Source organism: Hippocampus comes, unplaced genomic scaffold (genome assembly GCF_001891065.2).
Source record: "Hippocampus comes isolate QL1 unplaced genomic scaffold, H_comes_QL1_v1.1 scaffold91, whole genome shotgun sequence".
Lineage (NCBI taxonomy): Eukaryota > Metazoa > Chordata > Actinopteri > Syngnathiformes > Syngnathidae > Hippocampus > Hippocampus comes.
Window position 1 is genome coordinate 177,869 of NW_017805034.1, and position 15,984 is coordinate 193,852.

The 15,984-nt window shown below is 45.2% G+C and overlaps 2 protein-coding genes and 1 long non-coding RNA gene across 8 annotated transcripts in view; 1 reads left to right on the forward strand and 2 right to left on the reverse strand.

Annotated features, from left to right (window-relative positions):
- Nucleotides 1-290: 290 nt before the first annotated feature.
- Nucleotides 291-11,636, forward strand: LOC109512009 (cyclic AMP-responsive element-binding protein 5-like). Of its 6 annotated transcripts, none has more exons than XM_019863459.1 (12): nt 291-418; nt 550-782; nt 3,273-3,339; nt 4,015-4,108; nt 4,460-4,569; nt 5,173-5,405; nt 7,043-7,169; nt 7,465-7,536; nt 9,493-9,828; nt 9,904-10,146; nt 10,223-10,331; nt 10,730-11,635. In XM_019863459.1, the coding sequence occupies exons 2-12, from the start codon at nt 757-759 to the stop codon at nt 10,861-10,863; spliced, it is 1,551 nt and encodes a 516-aa protein (XP_019719018.1). In that variant the 5' UTR covers nt 291-418; nt 550-756; the 3' UTR covers nt 10,864-11,635. The 6 variants fall into 6 exon arrangements, with proteins under 6 accessions (XP_019719018.1, XP_019719019.1, XP_019719020.1 ...); XM_019863460.1 differs by having other exon boundaries at nt 647-782; XM_019863461.1 differs by having other exon boundaries at nt 291-782; nt 5,209-5,405; nt 10,730-11,636.
- LOC109512023 (uncharacterized) overlaps nt 10,195-15,984 on the reverse strand; it is an 8,761-nt gene continuing 2,971 nt past the window's right edge. Inside the window, exons 3-4 of the long non-coding RNA XR_002167444.1 lie at nt 15,087-15,254; nt 10,195-10,292 (exon numbers count right to left, since the gene is read on the reverse strand). This is a non-coding gene — a long non-coding RNA (uncharacterized LOC109512023). The remainder of the gene's footprint in view (nt 10,293-15,086; nt 15,255-15,984) is intronic.
- On the reverse strand, nt 11,751-15,062 carry tril (TLR4 interactor with leucine-rich repeats). Its single transcript, XM_019863451.1, has one exon. It carries the CDS (start codon nt 14,586-14,588, stop codon nt 12,282-12,284), a length of 2,307 nt encoding a protein of 768 aa, XP_019719010.1. The 5' UTR covers nt 14,589-15,062; the 3' UTR covers nt 11,751-12,281.

A 15,984-nucleotide genomic window follows, 5' to 3' on the forward strand; every position in this document is an offset into this window, starting at 1 on the left:
AAATAGAATGTATTGTAATCTCGCGCCAGTCCAACGTGGTTCCTCGCGCCGCTTGTCCCTCCTCACTTGAAGGTAAGCGAGCGGCCGTCTGCTCCCCATTCATAAAACTTCCGAGCAGCCCTCGCAACTTGGTGACTTGTTTTATGCTTTCTTTTTTTTTTTTCTATGATTTTTTTTTATTTTATTTTAACGGCGGTGGGAAGTTTGGGTTTCCTGAAGAGCGTCTTTTCGCCGGTCGGTGGTCTATTTGGGGGCGATGACAGCAGCACAACGCCGTACCGGCCTCAATGATTTAGAAGTTCAGGAATCCCACGTGACGTCACGGGGGATGATGTAATGCGTCTGTAAATAGAATGTATTGTAATCTCGCGCCAGTCCAACGTGGTTCCTCGCGCCGCTTGTCCCTCCTCACTTGAAGGTAAGCGAGCGGCCGTCTGCTCCCCATTCATAAAACTTCCGAGCAGCCCTCGCAACTTGGTGACTTGTTTTATGCTTTCTTTTTTTTTTTTCTATGATTTTTTTTTATTTTATTTTAACGGCGGTGGGAAGTTTGGGTTTCCTGAAGAGCGTCTTTTCGCCGGTCGGTGGTCTATTTGGGGGCGATGACAGCAGCACAACGCCGTACCGGCCTTGATTTTGTTTGAAGGAACTTTCTTTGGGAAACACAAATACTGTACACTGGATCGTCACGGGAAGAGGACTTGATGCTCAGAAGAGCCGAGCCGCTAATTTTGTTTTGAATGAACTCCAAATGCGATGTTGACATCCGGCAACAGCAGGAAGTTAGTATTCATCATCATTATTATTGTCATCATTTTTAGTTTTGCTATTACTACCACTTGTGGTATATTTTATGAAATATGACATATTTATTCTATTCGATGGAAAAGAATTGTTTCTGCTTCTTGCTCCTATTACTACTATTTTCTCACACAATAATAATATATTACCTAAAATATTGTTTTTAAATATTATACTGCATGTACACATGTATACTGTATATATAGTGTAAGAAATAGTCTAATTATGTACAATTTAATTCTGGTTATCACTACTTTTAGAATAAAAAATACACAAATATATGGTTATTATTATTATCATATTGCATACAGTATATGATGTATTATTGGTTGACGATGATAACTTATATATTACATTTACATTATATTATTCATGTCACACATTGAATATCATATGCATTAAATATAAGTAAGCAATATTGTATTCAAATATATATTTTTCCAATTATATAAATAATGAAATAATGGTTATGTGATTCTTTTATATTTATTATTTTAATCTGACAAATATGGAATATTACATTTAAGATATATTATAGTTAATATAATTATCTCTATTCCTTTTTCTATTCCTATAACTTAAAAAAAAATCTAATGCATGATTATTATGCATGATTATTATTTAAGCAGGTAAAGAAAGCAGTCCAATTTCAGTGACTATCCCAAGAGCTAATCAGGTGTAAAACGACAAGATGTTGTCTGGTATGTTGTTGGAATTATGTTTGTAAAAGTTGACGTCACCCTGGCTTGATGTAATCAGTCTGACAGAAGGTTTTTGCTTGAAATGTGCTGACTCGGCTCATTTTCCAAGCACTGCTCAAAGAGGCCACAGGGGCATAAACTGTACACTGTAGTGTGCAAAAAAAAATCTATCTATCTATCTATCTATCTATCTATCTATCTATCTATCTATCTATCTATCTATCTATCTATCTATCCTTTCTTTTTCCATCTTGACACACGCACACTGGACACTTGCTCACGCGGGCGTGCGCGCGCGCACGCACACACTTATGAAGTCACCTCCACTTGCTAGGGGTTGGAAAATGGGGGCTGAAGCAGGTTCAAACCTGTCAGGAGTAGGCCGGTGCAAGCCCTCCCCTTACGCCGCCACCTCCTGCCCTCATTCCTTCCCCCTTCCATTCATTGTCGCCGCCCGCTCTTCTCTGCCTCTCTCTTTACCCCGCTGCCATTTCCAGTCCACCACCTCAATCACCTTTCTGTCACTTTACACCACGTATCCCATCCATGCCTGCCCCCCCCCCCCACCTCTAGGCCCCTCCACACTTGTTTCTACGTTTTATGGAGGCATGTGCTTCTGACCCAAGTATCAAATAGTCTGAAAGCCAGTACAGTAATCCAACTTTTACAGTTAGTCTGACGGTACACCACCAAACAAAAATACAGAAAAATATCAACCCAATCATAATATTGACTAACCCAGTTTGAAATCTAATCTAATCTAAAAAAAAAAAATCTGTTTACAGGAAGCTGTGATTTATTCTGCTGGATCAATGGCAACAGGTGGATAGATACATATATTTATTGTACCTTCTGCCATTGAATGGAATAGCATTTAACTGTTCTGCCTGCCACTTGACAATGCTAGCATGGACTGTCGAGCAAAGATCTGCAATTAATGAATTATTTTGGACCAGTGAAGTCAATTAGATAATTTCCCGAGGCACCTAAGGGTGCCACGGCAACCAAGCTGCGGTAAATGAGAGAAAGAACAGCCAGCATTTTGGATTCATTCCATCATTTGGGTGCAAGTGTCCCCAAAAGTTACACGGCTTTTTGGTATGGACTACAGTTGCAAAATTGGAATTTTGATTCAGTACTGACACTAACCAGATGTCACAATTGGTGGCCGAGAGGGTGGCCCGCTGTGGAAAATCAACGGCCGGCGGCGTCGACACCTCAAAAGTCATAATCACATCACTAGCTTAGCTCAGTGGGAGAGCTGGTGGGGTCAAGCCTGCGTTAGCGTGCCCCAAGCACTCTATTCGTGCCGATATATACATATCCTACGATGACTTGACATGACCATTGGGTGCATTGGGTGATAAAATTGTACGCAGCATGAAAAAAAAAATGTGCAGTTGTACACTTATAACAGATGTTTTCAAAATCAACAGATTAGGCTGTGGGCAGAATCATCAAGATAACTCCACGTACAGTACAATCTAAGATCCCGTTTGGTGCTGCTTCGACTCGCACCGAAGGGATAGTTTTCCTCAGGCAACGGCAACTACCTCAGAACACCTCATTTCTCAGTGCAAACACACACACTAGGAAATGGAACACACACTATCAGAGGTTGCGGGATTTGGCTCTTGGAAATATAGGACAGAAGATGCCTCCTGCATGACATCACTGCTCAGTAACTGCAAGATGAGTAAGATAGTCCCCTCGCATGCAGTGTGATTATCCTGCTGCTAAACATGCTGCCCTCATTCTCTCTTTGTGTAGGCCTGCATATGACATGAATGACAAACAGGACGGGCCTTATGTGTGCGAGGCCCCTGGCTGCTCTCAGGTCAGTTTCTTATTTATTTTTACCCCAACACTTGCGTCATGCACTTCATTACTTATTATTATTATTTTTTTTTTGTTAACTATCAAAAGTTGTACTTGAGCTCATTATATTGTGCAGGTGAAACTAATGTCAAGGATAAAAAAAAAATATATATATATTATTTGAAGTTTGTGCTCCTTTTCACGATACTAGATAGTAGCTGCGCTTTAGGGATCCAGTGTGAGCACAAAACCTTCAGGCTTCTTCCTGAAAGTAAAAACGAATGTCAGGAAAAGCCTACTAGAACACCTCAAATCCATTTGGGGTTAATTAAAAGCACTGTAAATGTTAGCAAGTGTGTGCTAACTCCTCACTCAAATCGAGGTCCAATTCTGAACATAGCCACATCCCCAATTATAAGTGGGTGTGCACACTTCTGCAACCACATTATGTCTGTTTTTTTATTTATTTATTTATTTTCAATTGAGTTGGACAGGTCGCAGGTCACAGTTAATGGTGGGAAAAGTTTTCAAACGATGTATCTTTTGGTTGTTTCTTTTTGTTGTTGTTGTAAATATATCCACTATACATGTGCCCTGCGATTGACTGGCTCCAGTGACCAACAACCCTAAATTAGGACAAGTGGGAAAGAAAACACGTGGATCCTCATCTGTTCATCTCATTTTCATCCTGCAGCGATTCCAGTTTGAGGAGCATCTTATCATTCACAGACACAAACATGAGATGACCCTCAGATTCTCCTCCACCAAGACGGATACGACTTTTACCGGTGAGGGAGCACGCACAGTTCAGGCTGTATTTTAAATTATTATTTTCATTTATTTTTTGCCACAGTATTCATACTATCCTCCATCACATTATCGTCAATGATGTCACCATCTGTATCGACCACTTAAAATTAAAAACACCGGTCGTTTCAGCCGTCGGTTCCACTGAGATGATAAATCAGAAAAGGAAGCGCGACGTGTCAGTCGTCATTGTCAGGCCATTGGGTTCGACGGATGGTCACGTGACCCGGCCGTAACCAAACCATGGAAACGGTTGCATGTCTGGACACCTACTGTACTTCGCCATGATTTAAAAGCTCTCCCGTGGTGTTGTATATGTGACCCCCCTCCAGACCAGACGCCAACTCCCACTCGGTTTTTGCAGAACTGTGAAGAAGTTGGTCTGTTCAAGGAGATAGAGGAGGAGTTTCTGCAAGAGCAGGAAGCGGAGGAGAGCAAACAGGTATGTACCAACTTTAGGGGAGAAAATGTTTTTATAATAAAGAGCGTCATTTATTTGCGCATGTTCATCACGCTCTTTGATTGATGGTCAGTGTTATGGAATACAGTGACAACAAAACACTTAAGTATACGAGTCTTAAGGGATCTGGTGCCAAAATGCCTGTTGAAACAAAAGAGAATTTGTTAATTTGCTGCAGATTTTCTGCCAAAATGAAAAGGAACAAATGAATTATTTGCTTTCGGGGGCCACGTAAAATGATGTCATAGGCCTTATCTTGCCACCTTGAGTGCTTCAGTGATTCAGACAAAAATACTTCTCTGCCGCCATGTTGAGCCACTAAACTCTTTCAGGAGGGGGCCATCAATGGCTCACGTATCTTCGCTATTCGCTAGCAGGGCTTTGGTCCCCATTCCCATTCAATTGCGGGATTTGAAACAAACATCAGAGGACTCAAACAGAAAGAACACAGCAGGCCATATGAGGGCCCCGGGCCATTCTTTTGCCACCGCTGGTGTGTGTGGCATGAGCATAGTGAACATGACTACCAAGGCAGTCTACCCACATCAAAAAACACATCCGGCTGTTTTGCCACTCTTCCCGCAGACGCTTTCCCATAATGGGCCTTCTTGTATGAATCAGCAGCAGCTCAAAGCCCAGCTCAGGCACCCACAGCAGCAGCCGGCGCTGCACCATCCCCACGCCCATTCCCTGCAGCACCCGCAGGCCCACGGCCCAATGATTGGCCCGAGTTGCAGCCTGGCTACCCAGCAAGCCGTATCCTCCTCCATGTCTGGCTCGGCCAACAGCCAAGCTCCATCCACGCTCACACACTCGGGGTAAGTATAATTGGTAGACACACCCAATCGGTTAATACCCATCCTCATCGTTTCTCTCAAAAGTGAGAACAAAAATAGGAAACGGCAGGAGGAAAGCTACTTATTACGAAAAACATTACGCCCCCGGCACCCAATGCTTATGGAGATCCGGACAGTGAGTAAGTCGCTTTCATTACTCCCACGGATTATGATTACACATTTCAACAGACACATGGGATTAGATAATCCTCTAATAGTCCCAGGACTGGAAAATCTATACCGCAAGGAATGAAAAAAAAACCAAAAAAACAAAACATTTTTCTACATTATTAACCAACAGGGTAAAAATAGCTTAGAACACATTTATTATCTGTCTTGGACACATGAATTGTCTGAGAGGTGCCCAAAAACGCCACCTTATTCACTCTCTCTGCGGGAGCCGTGCGACATTATGTTACCTCAAGATTTCAATTCTGGGTCATATTTAGGAAGTAACAAATGAAAATAGTTCGGTCAAATACATGTCACTAAGCCTGTTTTGTTAAAAAATAAGTCTCGCTGTTACGCTAAGGAAGTGGTCAGGCATAAAGGTAGCATCTAGCAATTTGGAGCATATTAATTGAGCGTTTTAACATGATTTTGGGGTTCTGTTGTGTTGCCGCTGTGCACAATGACATATTATGGCAATCTGACAACGTTTTTTAGTATTTGATTTGAAACCCCCCCAAAAACTGATCTGTCCAGGAAGTGACAGATAGTAGGCAGCCATCGCATATGATTTTCTGTACAGTAATTCGGCGAGCAGCTGCATTCAGACAGCGTGTCCACAAAAGTTTTGCTAAATCAACCACGGATCAAGTATCTGAAGGTTTCCCCTGATGTTTGCCTTCAGTTTCCATAGCAACCAGGTCCCCTGGCCATCCGTCTGAAGGCCCCGGTAGAAACTATTGCGGTTCCGTCGAGAAATGCTGCTTTTGGACCGTCTGCACTTTGCTGTAAAGCTAAATGGTCCACATGCCTCAGATTCAGTCATGACATCATCGGCGATGACCTCAGCACGGCCGTGAAGGCCCACACTGTCACGCTGGCCGACGGCCAGAGCGGTTTGGTCGACACATGGAACCATCCCCTGCTGTGATTCCTCAGCTTCTCCTTTTCCTCCTTAGCTGCCCCCCCCCCACCTTGTACACAGTATGCTTGCTCTTAATTGTTGTCATCTTTTATCACAGATAACAGTGTACTTTTTACATTTTGCTCACAGAATATTTTTTTTGAAAGAACAGGAAATTCTGTGAATCCCCCAAACCACAATCGGCCAAAAATAGGTGATATCGAAAGCCCATTGAACATTTTTTTTAGTTTACTTTAGCTCTTCAACACGCTTCAAACACACTTAAACTTTTGGAAAAAAACTTTTTAAAGGGTAAGGCCTTGTACTTGAGTAGTGTGAGTTATTTTGCCGCCTCTGACTGGAAGTACAGTACATGTCATCTATTTACCTGTCCCTATTTTATCTCAGCTCCGTCTGCCATTCCAACCTGGATATAAATGTCAATTTGCACCTCTGTCTCTAAGCTGCATTAGCGAAACATGAACCGCACCCGACCCCCAAACCCCTCTCTCATTCGCCCTCTCTCCCTCTCTCTGGTTGACAACAGACCCGTTCCTGGTCCACCCTCCTCCCTCCTCCACATACGCAACAGACACCGTCAACCGCTGCCAGCCTCGCTGCCTGGCACCCTGCCCGACCCCGCCATGCAAGGGGCATCTGCTCAGCACATGTCCGTAAGTACAGGCGACTGGCTCCGTGCGCCGTCTCTGACCTACAAGGGAATCATATTATTCTCATCCGAATGATACACAAGACGCAAGTACACTGGGCAAAGTGGCCGAAGATGCCCTTGTGGTTGAAATATTCATGGCTGACAGGGAAAAAAAAAAAAGCACTTCTCTCTTGAGGATGAAATGTCAAATGTGTCAAACAAACAGATGGATGTGACCTTGTAGGGAGGGATTGTTTGTTTTTTTTCTCGGGGAAAAAAAAAAAGACTGATTTTTGCATCATTCATTTATTCTTCAGATGGAGAAGCAGATGTCTTGTATAATGGGTATACCAGGCCCCATAAACAACCCGTCCTGTTCCTCGCCTCAGGTACTGAACAGTCAGCTATAAAGGAAATATTTTCTTCCCGCGTATGCAGATCACTCCCTTCTACTCTGCTAAGAACATCAGGCCCCATAAAAGTCGATTGCTGTAGGAGCAAAGTAAGAATGCAACCCGAATCATGACACGTTCTTTTTCAGTTCCCCTATGGTGATGTCGTAACCTGTCTGTCTTGCACAAAAAGAGAACCCCCATCGATTTGGAATCATTTGCCGTGCAAGTTCGAGGTGGTAACGAAGGTCACATGTTAAATCAGTGGCTGTAAAAAGTTTACACGCCCCTGTTGAAATGCCACGTTTGTGTTTGGTGATGCAAAAAAAAAAAATGAGAGCAAGATAATTCCACCATTAATAACCTGTAGTACTCAATTGTGATAAAAAAAATGTTGAGATGGGAAGTCAAAATAAACAGCTTAAATAATGTGGTTGCACAAGTGTTCACACCCTTCAGGATAAAAAGGATCGCATTCAATCTAATGTTAAACGGAGTCGGCGCACATTCACGACCGTTCAAAGTGCCTCTGATGAGCCCCAAAATGAAGTTCAGATGTTCTAGTAAGATTTTCCTGACTTTTCTTTTTTCTTTTTTGCTTGGTGGAAGAAGCCTGAAAAATCTTGTGTCGCCACTGACTGCTTCCTTCCACCTTGTCAAAGGCCCCAGTTCCAACTGAATACAACCGGCCCAGAAGCATCATGCTCTCGCCGCAGATGAATTACATTTCCTGAATTCGGATAAAATGTATGCAAATGCCTCGATGGTACAGTAAAAAACCTAAAGTGCTTCAGGTACACTTTTCTGTCTTTCTTTACTGATGCCCCTCAGTCAGAAATATCAACGGCATGTGTCATCCAGGCCAAGGAGATCCATGATGTAATCACAGGCCCCACTGTCAGAGTGTTTCTATGTAGTAAACAGAGCTGAAATACTCGTGCCCCGTCCTGTTCCCTCCGTGCGTCTCCGCGTGCGTGCGTGCGTGTGTGTGTGTGTGTGTTTGTGTGTCTGGTAAAGCTGGCACAGACAGCTGAGTGATCTCATCCTTGGCAGCCGTTAAATGTGCTCCCTTTTTTCCCCTGTCTATGGATGGTTGAAGTGGAAGAGGGGTGGGGAGGGGATGGGGGGGGGGCGAGTCAGCTTGCCTCTCTTAAAGAAATATTGTGTAACTTGGAGCAGATAGCAATATTGCCATGGAGGGGGGGTGATGTCATGCTGCAAACATGATCCCTCCCCCTTCCCTCCCTCTCTCGCTCTCCGGAGCTCTCTCGCACACTCATTCTCTCCTTTGTCAAGTGCAAGAGAAAGGTGAAATGAGGTTTTAATTAGCCGGTCAAATCTGCAAGTTATTCACACTTTTCAACCGCGGACCACAGGAATTCGCTGACATTTGTTTTTAACTGTTTGATTTCAAATCGGGGCCATTGTTTGACTTTCTTTGACGGAAGAATCTTACTGGTTTGTATGATGTCATGGATTAACAGGGGGGGGGGAGCTGAGGGCAAACCGTTACACATTCCTACCTTGTGTCTACTTCCGGCCAGTGGTCCTCAGCTTTTCTGTTATTCGATAACAAGAGCGTAACACATAGGTCATGTGATACACAGACCTCATTGTGACCTCTCCAAACCTTTGAAAGAAACACTTGGAAAAATATGAGAAGTAGGGCATGACCGATATGGATTTTTTTTTTTTTTTTAGGCCGACTCCACTATTTGGCAGAATAAAATTCTGATCACTGATTAATTGACCGATCCATGAAAAAAAATACATCATGAATAAAATAACCTCCTTTTTTCATCCCTTGCAACAGTAAAGATATGAATTACAGGCAGAATAGTTGATTGTTTTACATGACTTTGTCCTTTAGTATTTGTTTTTTATTTATTTATTTATTTTTATTTGGGGCTCATCAGAGGTTATTTACATTCCAAGTGTTATGCTTCCATTTAGAGGTGCAAGCAGATGATGGGGCATCCCTACCAACAGCAGCACCCGGTAATGGCTCCCGTAAACAATCCTACGAGCGCAATGATGGAGATCATGTCACAGCGCCACCAGGCTCCTCCACTACAACACCCCCATCACTCCCATCACCATCCTCATCATCCTCAGCTTACCGCTCCACCCCTCAGCTACCATCAACGATGTCAGCCAACCCATCCGCAGCACCTCGGAAACCCCCACAGCCACTCTCACCCATCAAGAAACGCACCAGCTCACCAATCACCCCCCACCCACCTCCCCCAAGGGTCACCCCCTGCACCTCCTCTGTCTGTACCTGCACAGGTGTGATGCCGCTTCATCACCGGTCGGCTTCTTCAACTCATCTTTCAGCATTGAGATATCACCGTGCTTCCACAGGTATCGCCGGTTCCGCAGCAAATGCACCCCTGTCAATCGCCGCACTCCCAGCATGCACTGCAGGGAGGCGGAAGCTGCAGCCGGCGGAGGAGGACGACCGAGCAGGACCCCGACGAGCGCAGGCAAAAGTTCCTGGAACGCAATCGAGCAGCCGCTACCCGCTGCAGACAGAAGCGGAAATTGTGGGTGTCGTCTCTGGAGAAGAAAGCCGAGGAGCTGACTCACACCAACCTTCAGCTGCAGGTGGAACGCAGCGCTTTCTGACAAGCACACGTGTTTTGTGGACAGGTTTCGAGATGTATTTTACTTTTTCCCCCAGAATGAGGTGACGTCACTGAGGTCGGAGGTCGGTCAGCTGAAGCAGATTCTCCTCACCCACAAGGACTGCCCTGTCACAGCCCGACAGAGAGAAACACACGGGTACAACAGTAAGTAACACTCCCATTACCCTGCACCACAGCCCAAACGTGGCCTTATCGCACTAGAAAACTTTTGACGGTGATGTCACACATTTCCGGTGGTAGGAGTGGCGAGGACAACATTCAAAGTCATGACAGCCAGCATACGCCTGCCACCCTTTAAAGTGCCGCAAATTCACCCCAAATAAACTTCAGCTGCTCTAGTAGACTGTGCTGCGTGGCACAAAAAAAACGTTATAGCGACCTCTGATATACAATAGTGTCTCGAAATGAATTTCCATTCATCTGCAATGCAAAGGATTTTGTTGAATCGTTGCGCATGCACCACACAGGAGCACGGCCCAGAGTCCGCAGGACAACCAGCGAAGGATCAAGTGACTTTGATTGACAGCTGTCTCTGTGTCCAGCTGCAGGGGTGAGTCCGGGGGGAAGTCCCACCCCTGTAGAGTCTGCGTGTCACCGGCAGGCCATCCAACACAACAGCATCACCACGTCCTCGGTGAGAGGCATCACACAGCACGAGCCCAAGCCTGGACGCTAGAGATCGGACTGGATTATTTTGTTTTTTTTTCAGTGTTCACATCATTCGCTCTGTCCATTTCAAATGGTGCATAAAATGCCTTCTGTAAAAGCTTTTTCGAATGGTTGCAGCATTGAGTTTTTTTGACCGCTAACTTAGGGACGCTCATTTCATTTGGCCTTGCTCGTGTATCTTGCACTAATTTTGAAAGCTCCTGTTTTTAACAGAGCATGAATATTATGCAAATGTGCACCTTTTGCCTTCTCCTCAAAGCAGAGGCAGCTTCTAAAAAGAAATGATGACTATATATTTTTCTACAATTCAGAATAAGAACACCTTTTTAGATACAAGTGTCGTTGCGTCATAATTTCGAATCAATACGTTGTGTTGGAAGCCATTTCATGATGCAATATTTCCTTCCAGGCACTTTTGAAATAACTTTCTCTCTAAAGCTGAATCCCTGTTAGCATAATTTAATTTGCACTTGAGTTTGTCTTTTTGTACTGTAAAACGGTGACTGTACATCTATAAAATTAATAATTAAAAAAACAATCTTTTTCTGCTTTGTTCCGTTCTTGTTGAGCATTTTTATGGCGTTGGATACAGTACTTAAGAGTGGTCGAGAGCGCCCTCTTGTGACCTATTTTTTTCTTGCTCTTCTGCAACAGGGTTTGTGAAGTGGCCTATGAAATGTTGCTGCAAGTCTGCTCATAGTCTTTATTTTAATGAAATCTCTTGAAATTGTCAAACTATTCTATATGTAATGTTATTTTTTTATAATGAACCCATCCTAATTCACATGTTGGACCAAATAATACAAAAAAAATAATAATTTTGAATTGTGCTTAATAATCAAGTCAGGTTTCATTTCAGCACAGAAATAAAATTCCATTCCCACTGGACAAAAATGATATGAAGATCCCTTTAATGACAAACAAACCAAAAAAAAAAAGTAAAAAACATTGTAGAAAACAGAAAACTGTACACATTGACATTAGGATGTCTGTAAAAGTGAAAACTAGCACCACAGTTGAAATCAGTGATCCATCATTCATTCTCACACACTCGCATTAAAAACATTTCAAAACAAAAGCGCATTTGAAAGATCTTGCAGGTGGGAGGAAATGAAAGGGCACAAGTCGAGAAGAGGATGTGTGTGGTTGAGGACTTTGTCTTCCTCTGGTCTCTCAAAGGGCCTTGCTGACATAGCTGTACATGAGGTCATCAGGTGTGCCGCGGGAATTTATCCAATTTCCAATCTTTGTTTATCTATGTCTGCGACGTATAGTCACAGTCAGATTGATTAGATAATGCTCGACAAGATGACAGAAGTTAGAATTAGCTTGAAAGTCATGAAAATAAAACAAGCCCCTCCCTCCGCTCTCAAACAATGTGGACGTGTCCATTGAATGTGTGAAACCATGCCCTACTTTACAATCCTAGTCGGAGAATCTGGGCAGGTCAATCTCTCTGCGAGAGGATCCGGTATCATGAACGCGGTCACAAGGGAATTCGATGAGGTCTCCCAATTCTGGTGGGACCAGTCGGGCTGGGCGACTGCTGTGGTAGCTGGTAAAGTCGGTGGACGCGGTGTTTGCTACGTTAGCCCGAAAAGGTCTTCTGGTGGAGTACATGTGGCGCACGTGAACCGCCGACTTCCTCCTCTGCAACCTCTTCTTGAGGCTCCGTCCCAGCCAGACCAATCCCAGGATGAGGAGCAGCACAGCATTCCCGGCCAACGTCAGCACCGTCACCAGCTGGAGGTTGGCGGTCGAGACCGAATCCTCCGAAAGAGTGACCAGACCTGAGCAGTGATCGCGGGGCGCCACTTGACACACCGAACCGGAAACCACGCCTTCCACACACACCATGTAGGTGACATCCGGGCGGAGCTCCCGCAGGGTCACTGACCGGCTTGAGCCAGGGCTGTAAACGTAACGTGGAAACCGGTCGGATTTCCCAAACCGGTCAAACATAATCCGGTAGTGCACCTCATCCAGGATTGGACTGAGTCCTGGTGTCGCCCAATAGACCGTGACTGTAGTGCTCGTGACCTGGTCCACGGACACATTCGTGATGAAATGACGGTTGAACGCGCACGGATCGGTGATGATCGATGGGGCCCCCTGGTGGTCCATCCTAAGAAGATCAAACATTTCTATGGGTGGGATGAGAGTAGTGGAGGCACTCTCCTGGGTCCCATCATGACTTGGTGTGGTCTTGTGCTTCTCTAGTTTGGTTCTGGAAAGTTTCCCACCAACTTTGGCACTTTTTCGAAATACGTCTGTTGGTGACTTGGATCGGTGGGAGTCCTTTTTAAATGAATGAACCAACAGTGGCACCTCTGTCCCCCCTTGGTCTCCTTGTATCCCCGCCTCTTCTTTTCCTTGTCTTGTCTTATCCCGCTTTTGTTGCTTCGGATCATCTCTTCCGCTTTTTTCTTGCCAAACGTCACCCTTCATCTTGGCTCCCTGGTTCCTTTCGTGCTCGCTGTGGCTCCCGCACAAATGGCTCCAGTTCCCAACAGTCTGTAACTGGGAACTGTTCACATGGTCCAAGGGGGTGCCTCTCAGGGTTGCTGGGTGATGACACCGTACAAACACATCAAAGAGTTTGCCCTGAGAATGTGTTGCCGACATCCATCTTTTCAGCTTCTCGAGGCGACAGTCGCAGCTCCAGTTGTTGCCATGGAGATCCAAGTCGCGAAGAAAGTTATTTAGATTGAAAATGTCACCGGGTAGGCTTGTTAGGACGTTATTCCTTAGCTTCAGGACCCTGAGATGTTTTAGGTGAATAAATGCTAAAGAGTCAACACGAGAGATCCGGTTGCGGCTAAAGTCCAAATGCTCCACAAGCTCCAGAGGATCCAGAAGCCCAGCCGGGATGTCCTCCAGCTCATTCCCATCTATCAGGAACTCTTTGAGGCTTGATAAACCGAGCAGAGTACCCCTGTGCAGATGAGCAATCCTGTTGTTACAGAGAGATAATGTGGACAGTTTTTTTAGATTGTGGAAAACTTTATTGCCGACGTGTTGGATCTCATTTTCAGACAGCAGTAAAGTTGTCAAGGCCGTGAGATGCGCAAAGGTGGGAGCACCACGCAGGGCGGGCAGCTTATTGCGGGACAGGTTGAGAAAGCGCAGGTTGGCAAGTTTAGAAAAGGCATTTCTGTGAATGTGTTGCAGCTGATTAGACTCCAGATGAAGATAGCGCAGATTGTCCAAGTCTTTAAAAAGTGAATCCTGCAAACTTTGAATTTTGTTGCCATCCAAGCGCAACTTAACAAGACGGTCCAAAGTGTCAAAAAGCCCCGGCGTTATTTCAATGATGTCATTATTATTCCCATAAAGGACTGTCAGCTTCTTCAAGGGCTGCAAAGTCCCAGTGTGAATCTCAGATAAATGATTATGTCCCAAGTAGAGCTCCTCCAAATGATACAGTTTCTCAAATGCTCTAGGATGGATGCTTTGGATTTGATTGAACTGTAAATCCAAGCGTACTAAACCGGTGAAGCTTCCCAGGTCGACTGCAGAGATGTTTCCGATGAAGTTGCCCCCAAGACTCAAGACCAGCACCTCTTCCCGGTCGCCGCTTTGAGGTGGCACAAAGCGCAAACCTCTGTTGGCGCACGTGAGACGCTGTGGTTGCTGGCAGTCACAGCGGTCGGGACAAACTCCCGGGGAGGCGAAACCACGGAGGCACAGCAGGACCACGCAGATCCCTGCCAGGAAATAGTCGGTCTCCATCCCCACGGCGCTGGTGACACCGGTGCGGCATTCGCGTCCGCTTTATCAGGCGCAATCGCATCCGCACTCATGCGCCGGGCAAAGGCTCCATCACCCCGCAGCTTAAATGTATTTGAGCCGTCTGCGGAAACGCTCACGTCCCCAGTAAACCTCCATCCCCTCAACTGGTCATCTGCTGTGAATTACCCACGCACACTCAGATGCACCCAGACTCGCGCACTGGTGTAATTTAGTCCCTCCTCTGCAACCGTGACAAGCGAGCTCGTGAAGGTTGTAGGGTGGCGCGTGCACGCGAGGGGGTGGGGGTGGGGGGGCTTTGACCGATTTTCCTGCGCGTGCACTGTGCGCAGCCTGCCGCGACAACGATCCGCTTAAATGGACGTAGCAAACGTTAACACTCCAAAAAGTGCGTGGAGCGTCAACTAAGCAGGTTTTTCAACGCATATTGTATGATTAAGTTCGTATTTTCATTTTCATTTCGTGTGTTTGTATTTTTACCTCGAGGGACCGAAATGGACTCCGACTGGAGCCCTTATTGCTGGCATTGTAGCGTCTTCTCATTAGGACACTTTTCAATGAAGGGGGCAGGAGGTGCACACATGGTTCACATTTGCAGGCAATGGGATTCAGGTCGCAGACATCGGAGGGAAACGTGCCAAATCTGATCTGTCAAATCGAGAGAAAAGGATTAATGTGCGGATATTGAGCCCAGTGAGATGGATTTTTTTTGTTTTGGCCAAGACATCTGTACATTTATGACCAATGAGGTAAAATGCCATGAGCCACTGGCACACATAAGTACTGTCATTTTTTTCTTCCAAAATATACTTGCAGATTAAATGCCAAGGACAAACACAGGCAAGCACACAAAAACACACACACACACACACACACACACACACACACACACACACACACACACACACACACACACACACACACACACAAAATCTTTTTCGGTCAGAGCTGAGGGTCAATTGCTCAAATGACTTCCAGAGCCAGCTCGGATTGGATGACTTTTCTTCAACAAAAGCTCCAAATCCCCCCTTGATGGGCCTTATTCTCATGCTCTCATCCGTTGGAAGACTTCAGACTGAGATGGGAGCTCACTCTGAGTCAGGGTCTGTATATGACAGACAGCAAAAGGCAACCCTTTGGGAAGCCCCTACTTTCTAGGAGTCATTTCCTGTCTGGCAATATTTCTCATGGATTCCCATAATCTCCCTCACCCTACACATTTTGCGACTGCGGAACACACACAGGGAGTGAGAAGACATGAGCCACCATGACTGGTTGCCTGGTTTGTGTTACAGCCCAAAGATGATGGCTTTGTGCGTTAGCATTGATGTAATTCATTCGAGGAAGCATGGGGGAAGGAGGGGAGGGGGGAATGGGG

Bases quoted from the DNA above. Each gene is read 5' to 3' on its own strand.
- tril (XM_019863451.1), bottom strand. From the start codon at position 14,588: ATGGAGACCGACTATTTCCTGGCAGGGATCTGCGTGGTCCTGCTGTGC.
- LOC109512009 (XM_019863458.1), top strand. From the start codon at position 757: ATGTTGACATCCGGCAACAGCAGGAA. The intron at 4,109-4,459 runs GTGAGGGAGCAC...ACCCCCCTCCAG, and splicing joins GACGGATACGACTTTTACCG to ACCAGACGCCAACTCCCACT. The intron at 7,170-7,464 runs GTAAGTACAGGC...TTTATTCTTCAG, and splicing joins CATCTGCTCAGCACATGTCC to ATGGAGAAGCAGATGTCTTG.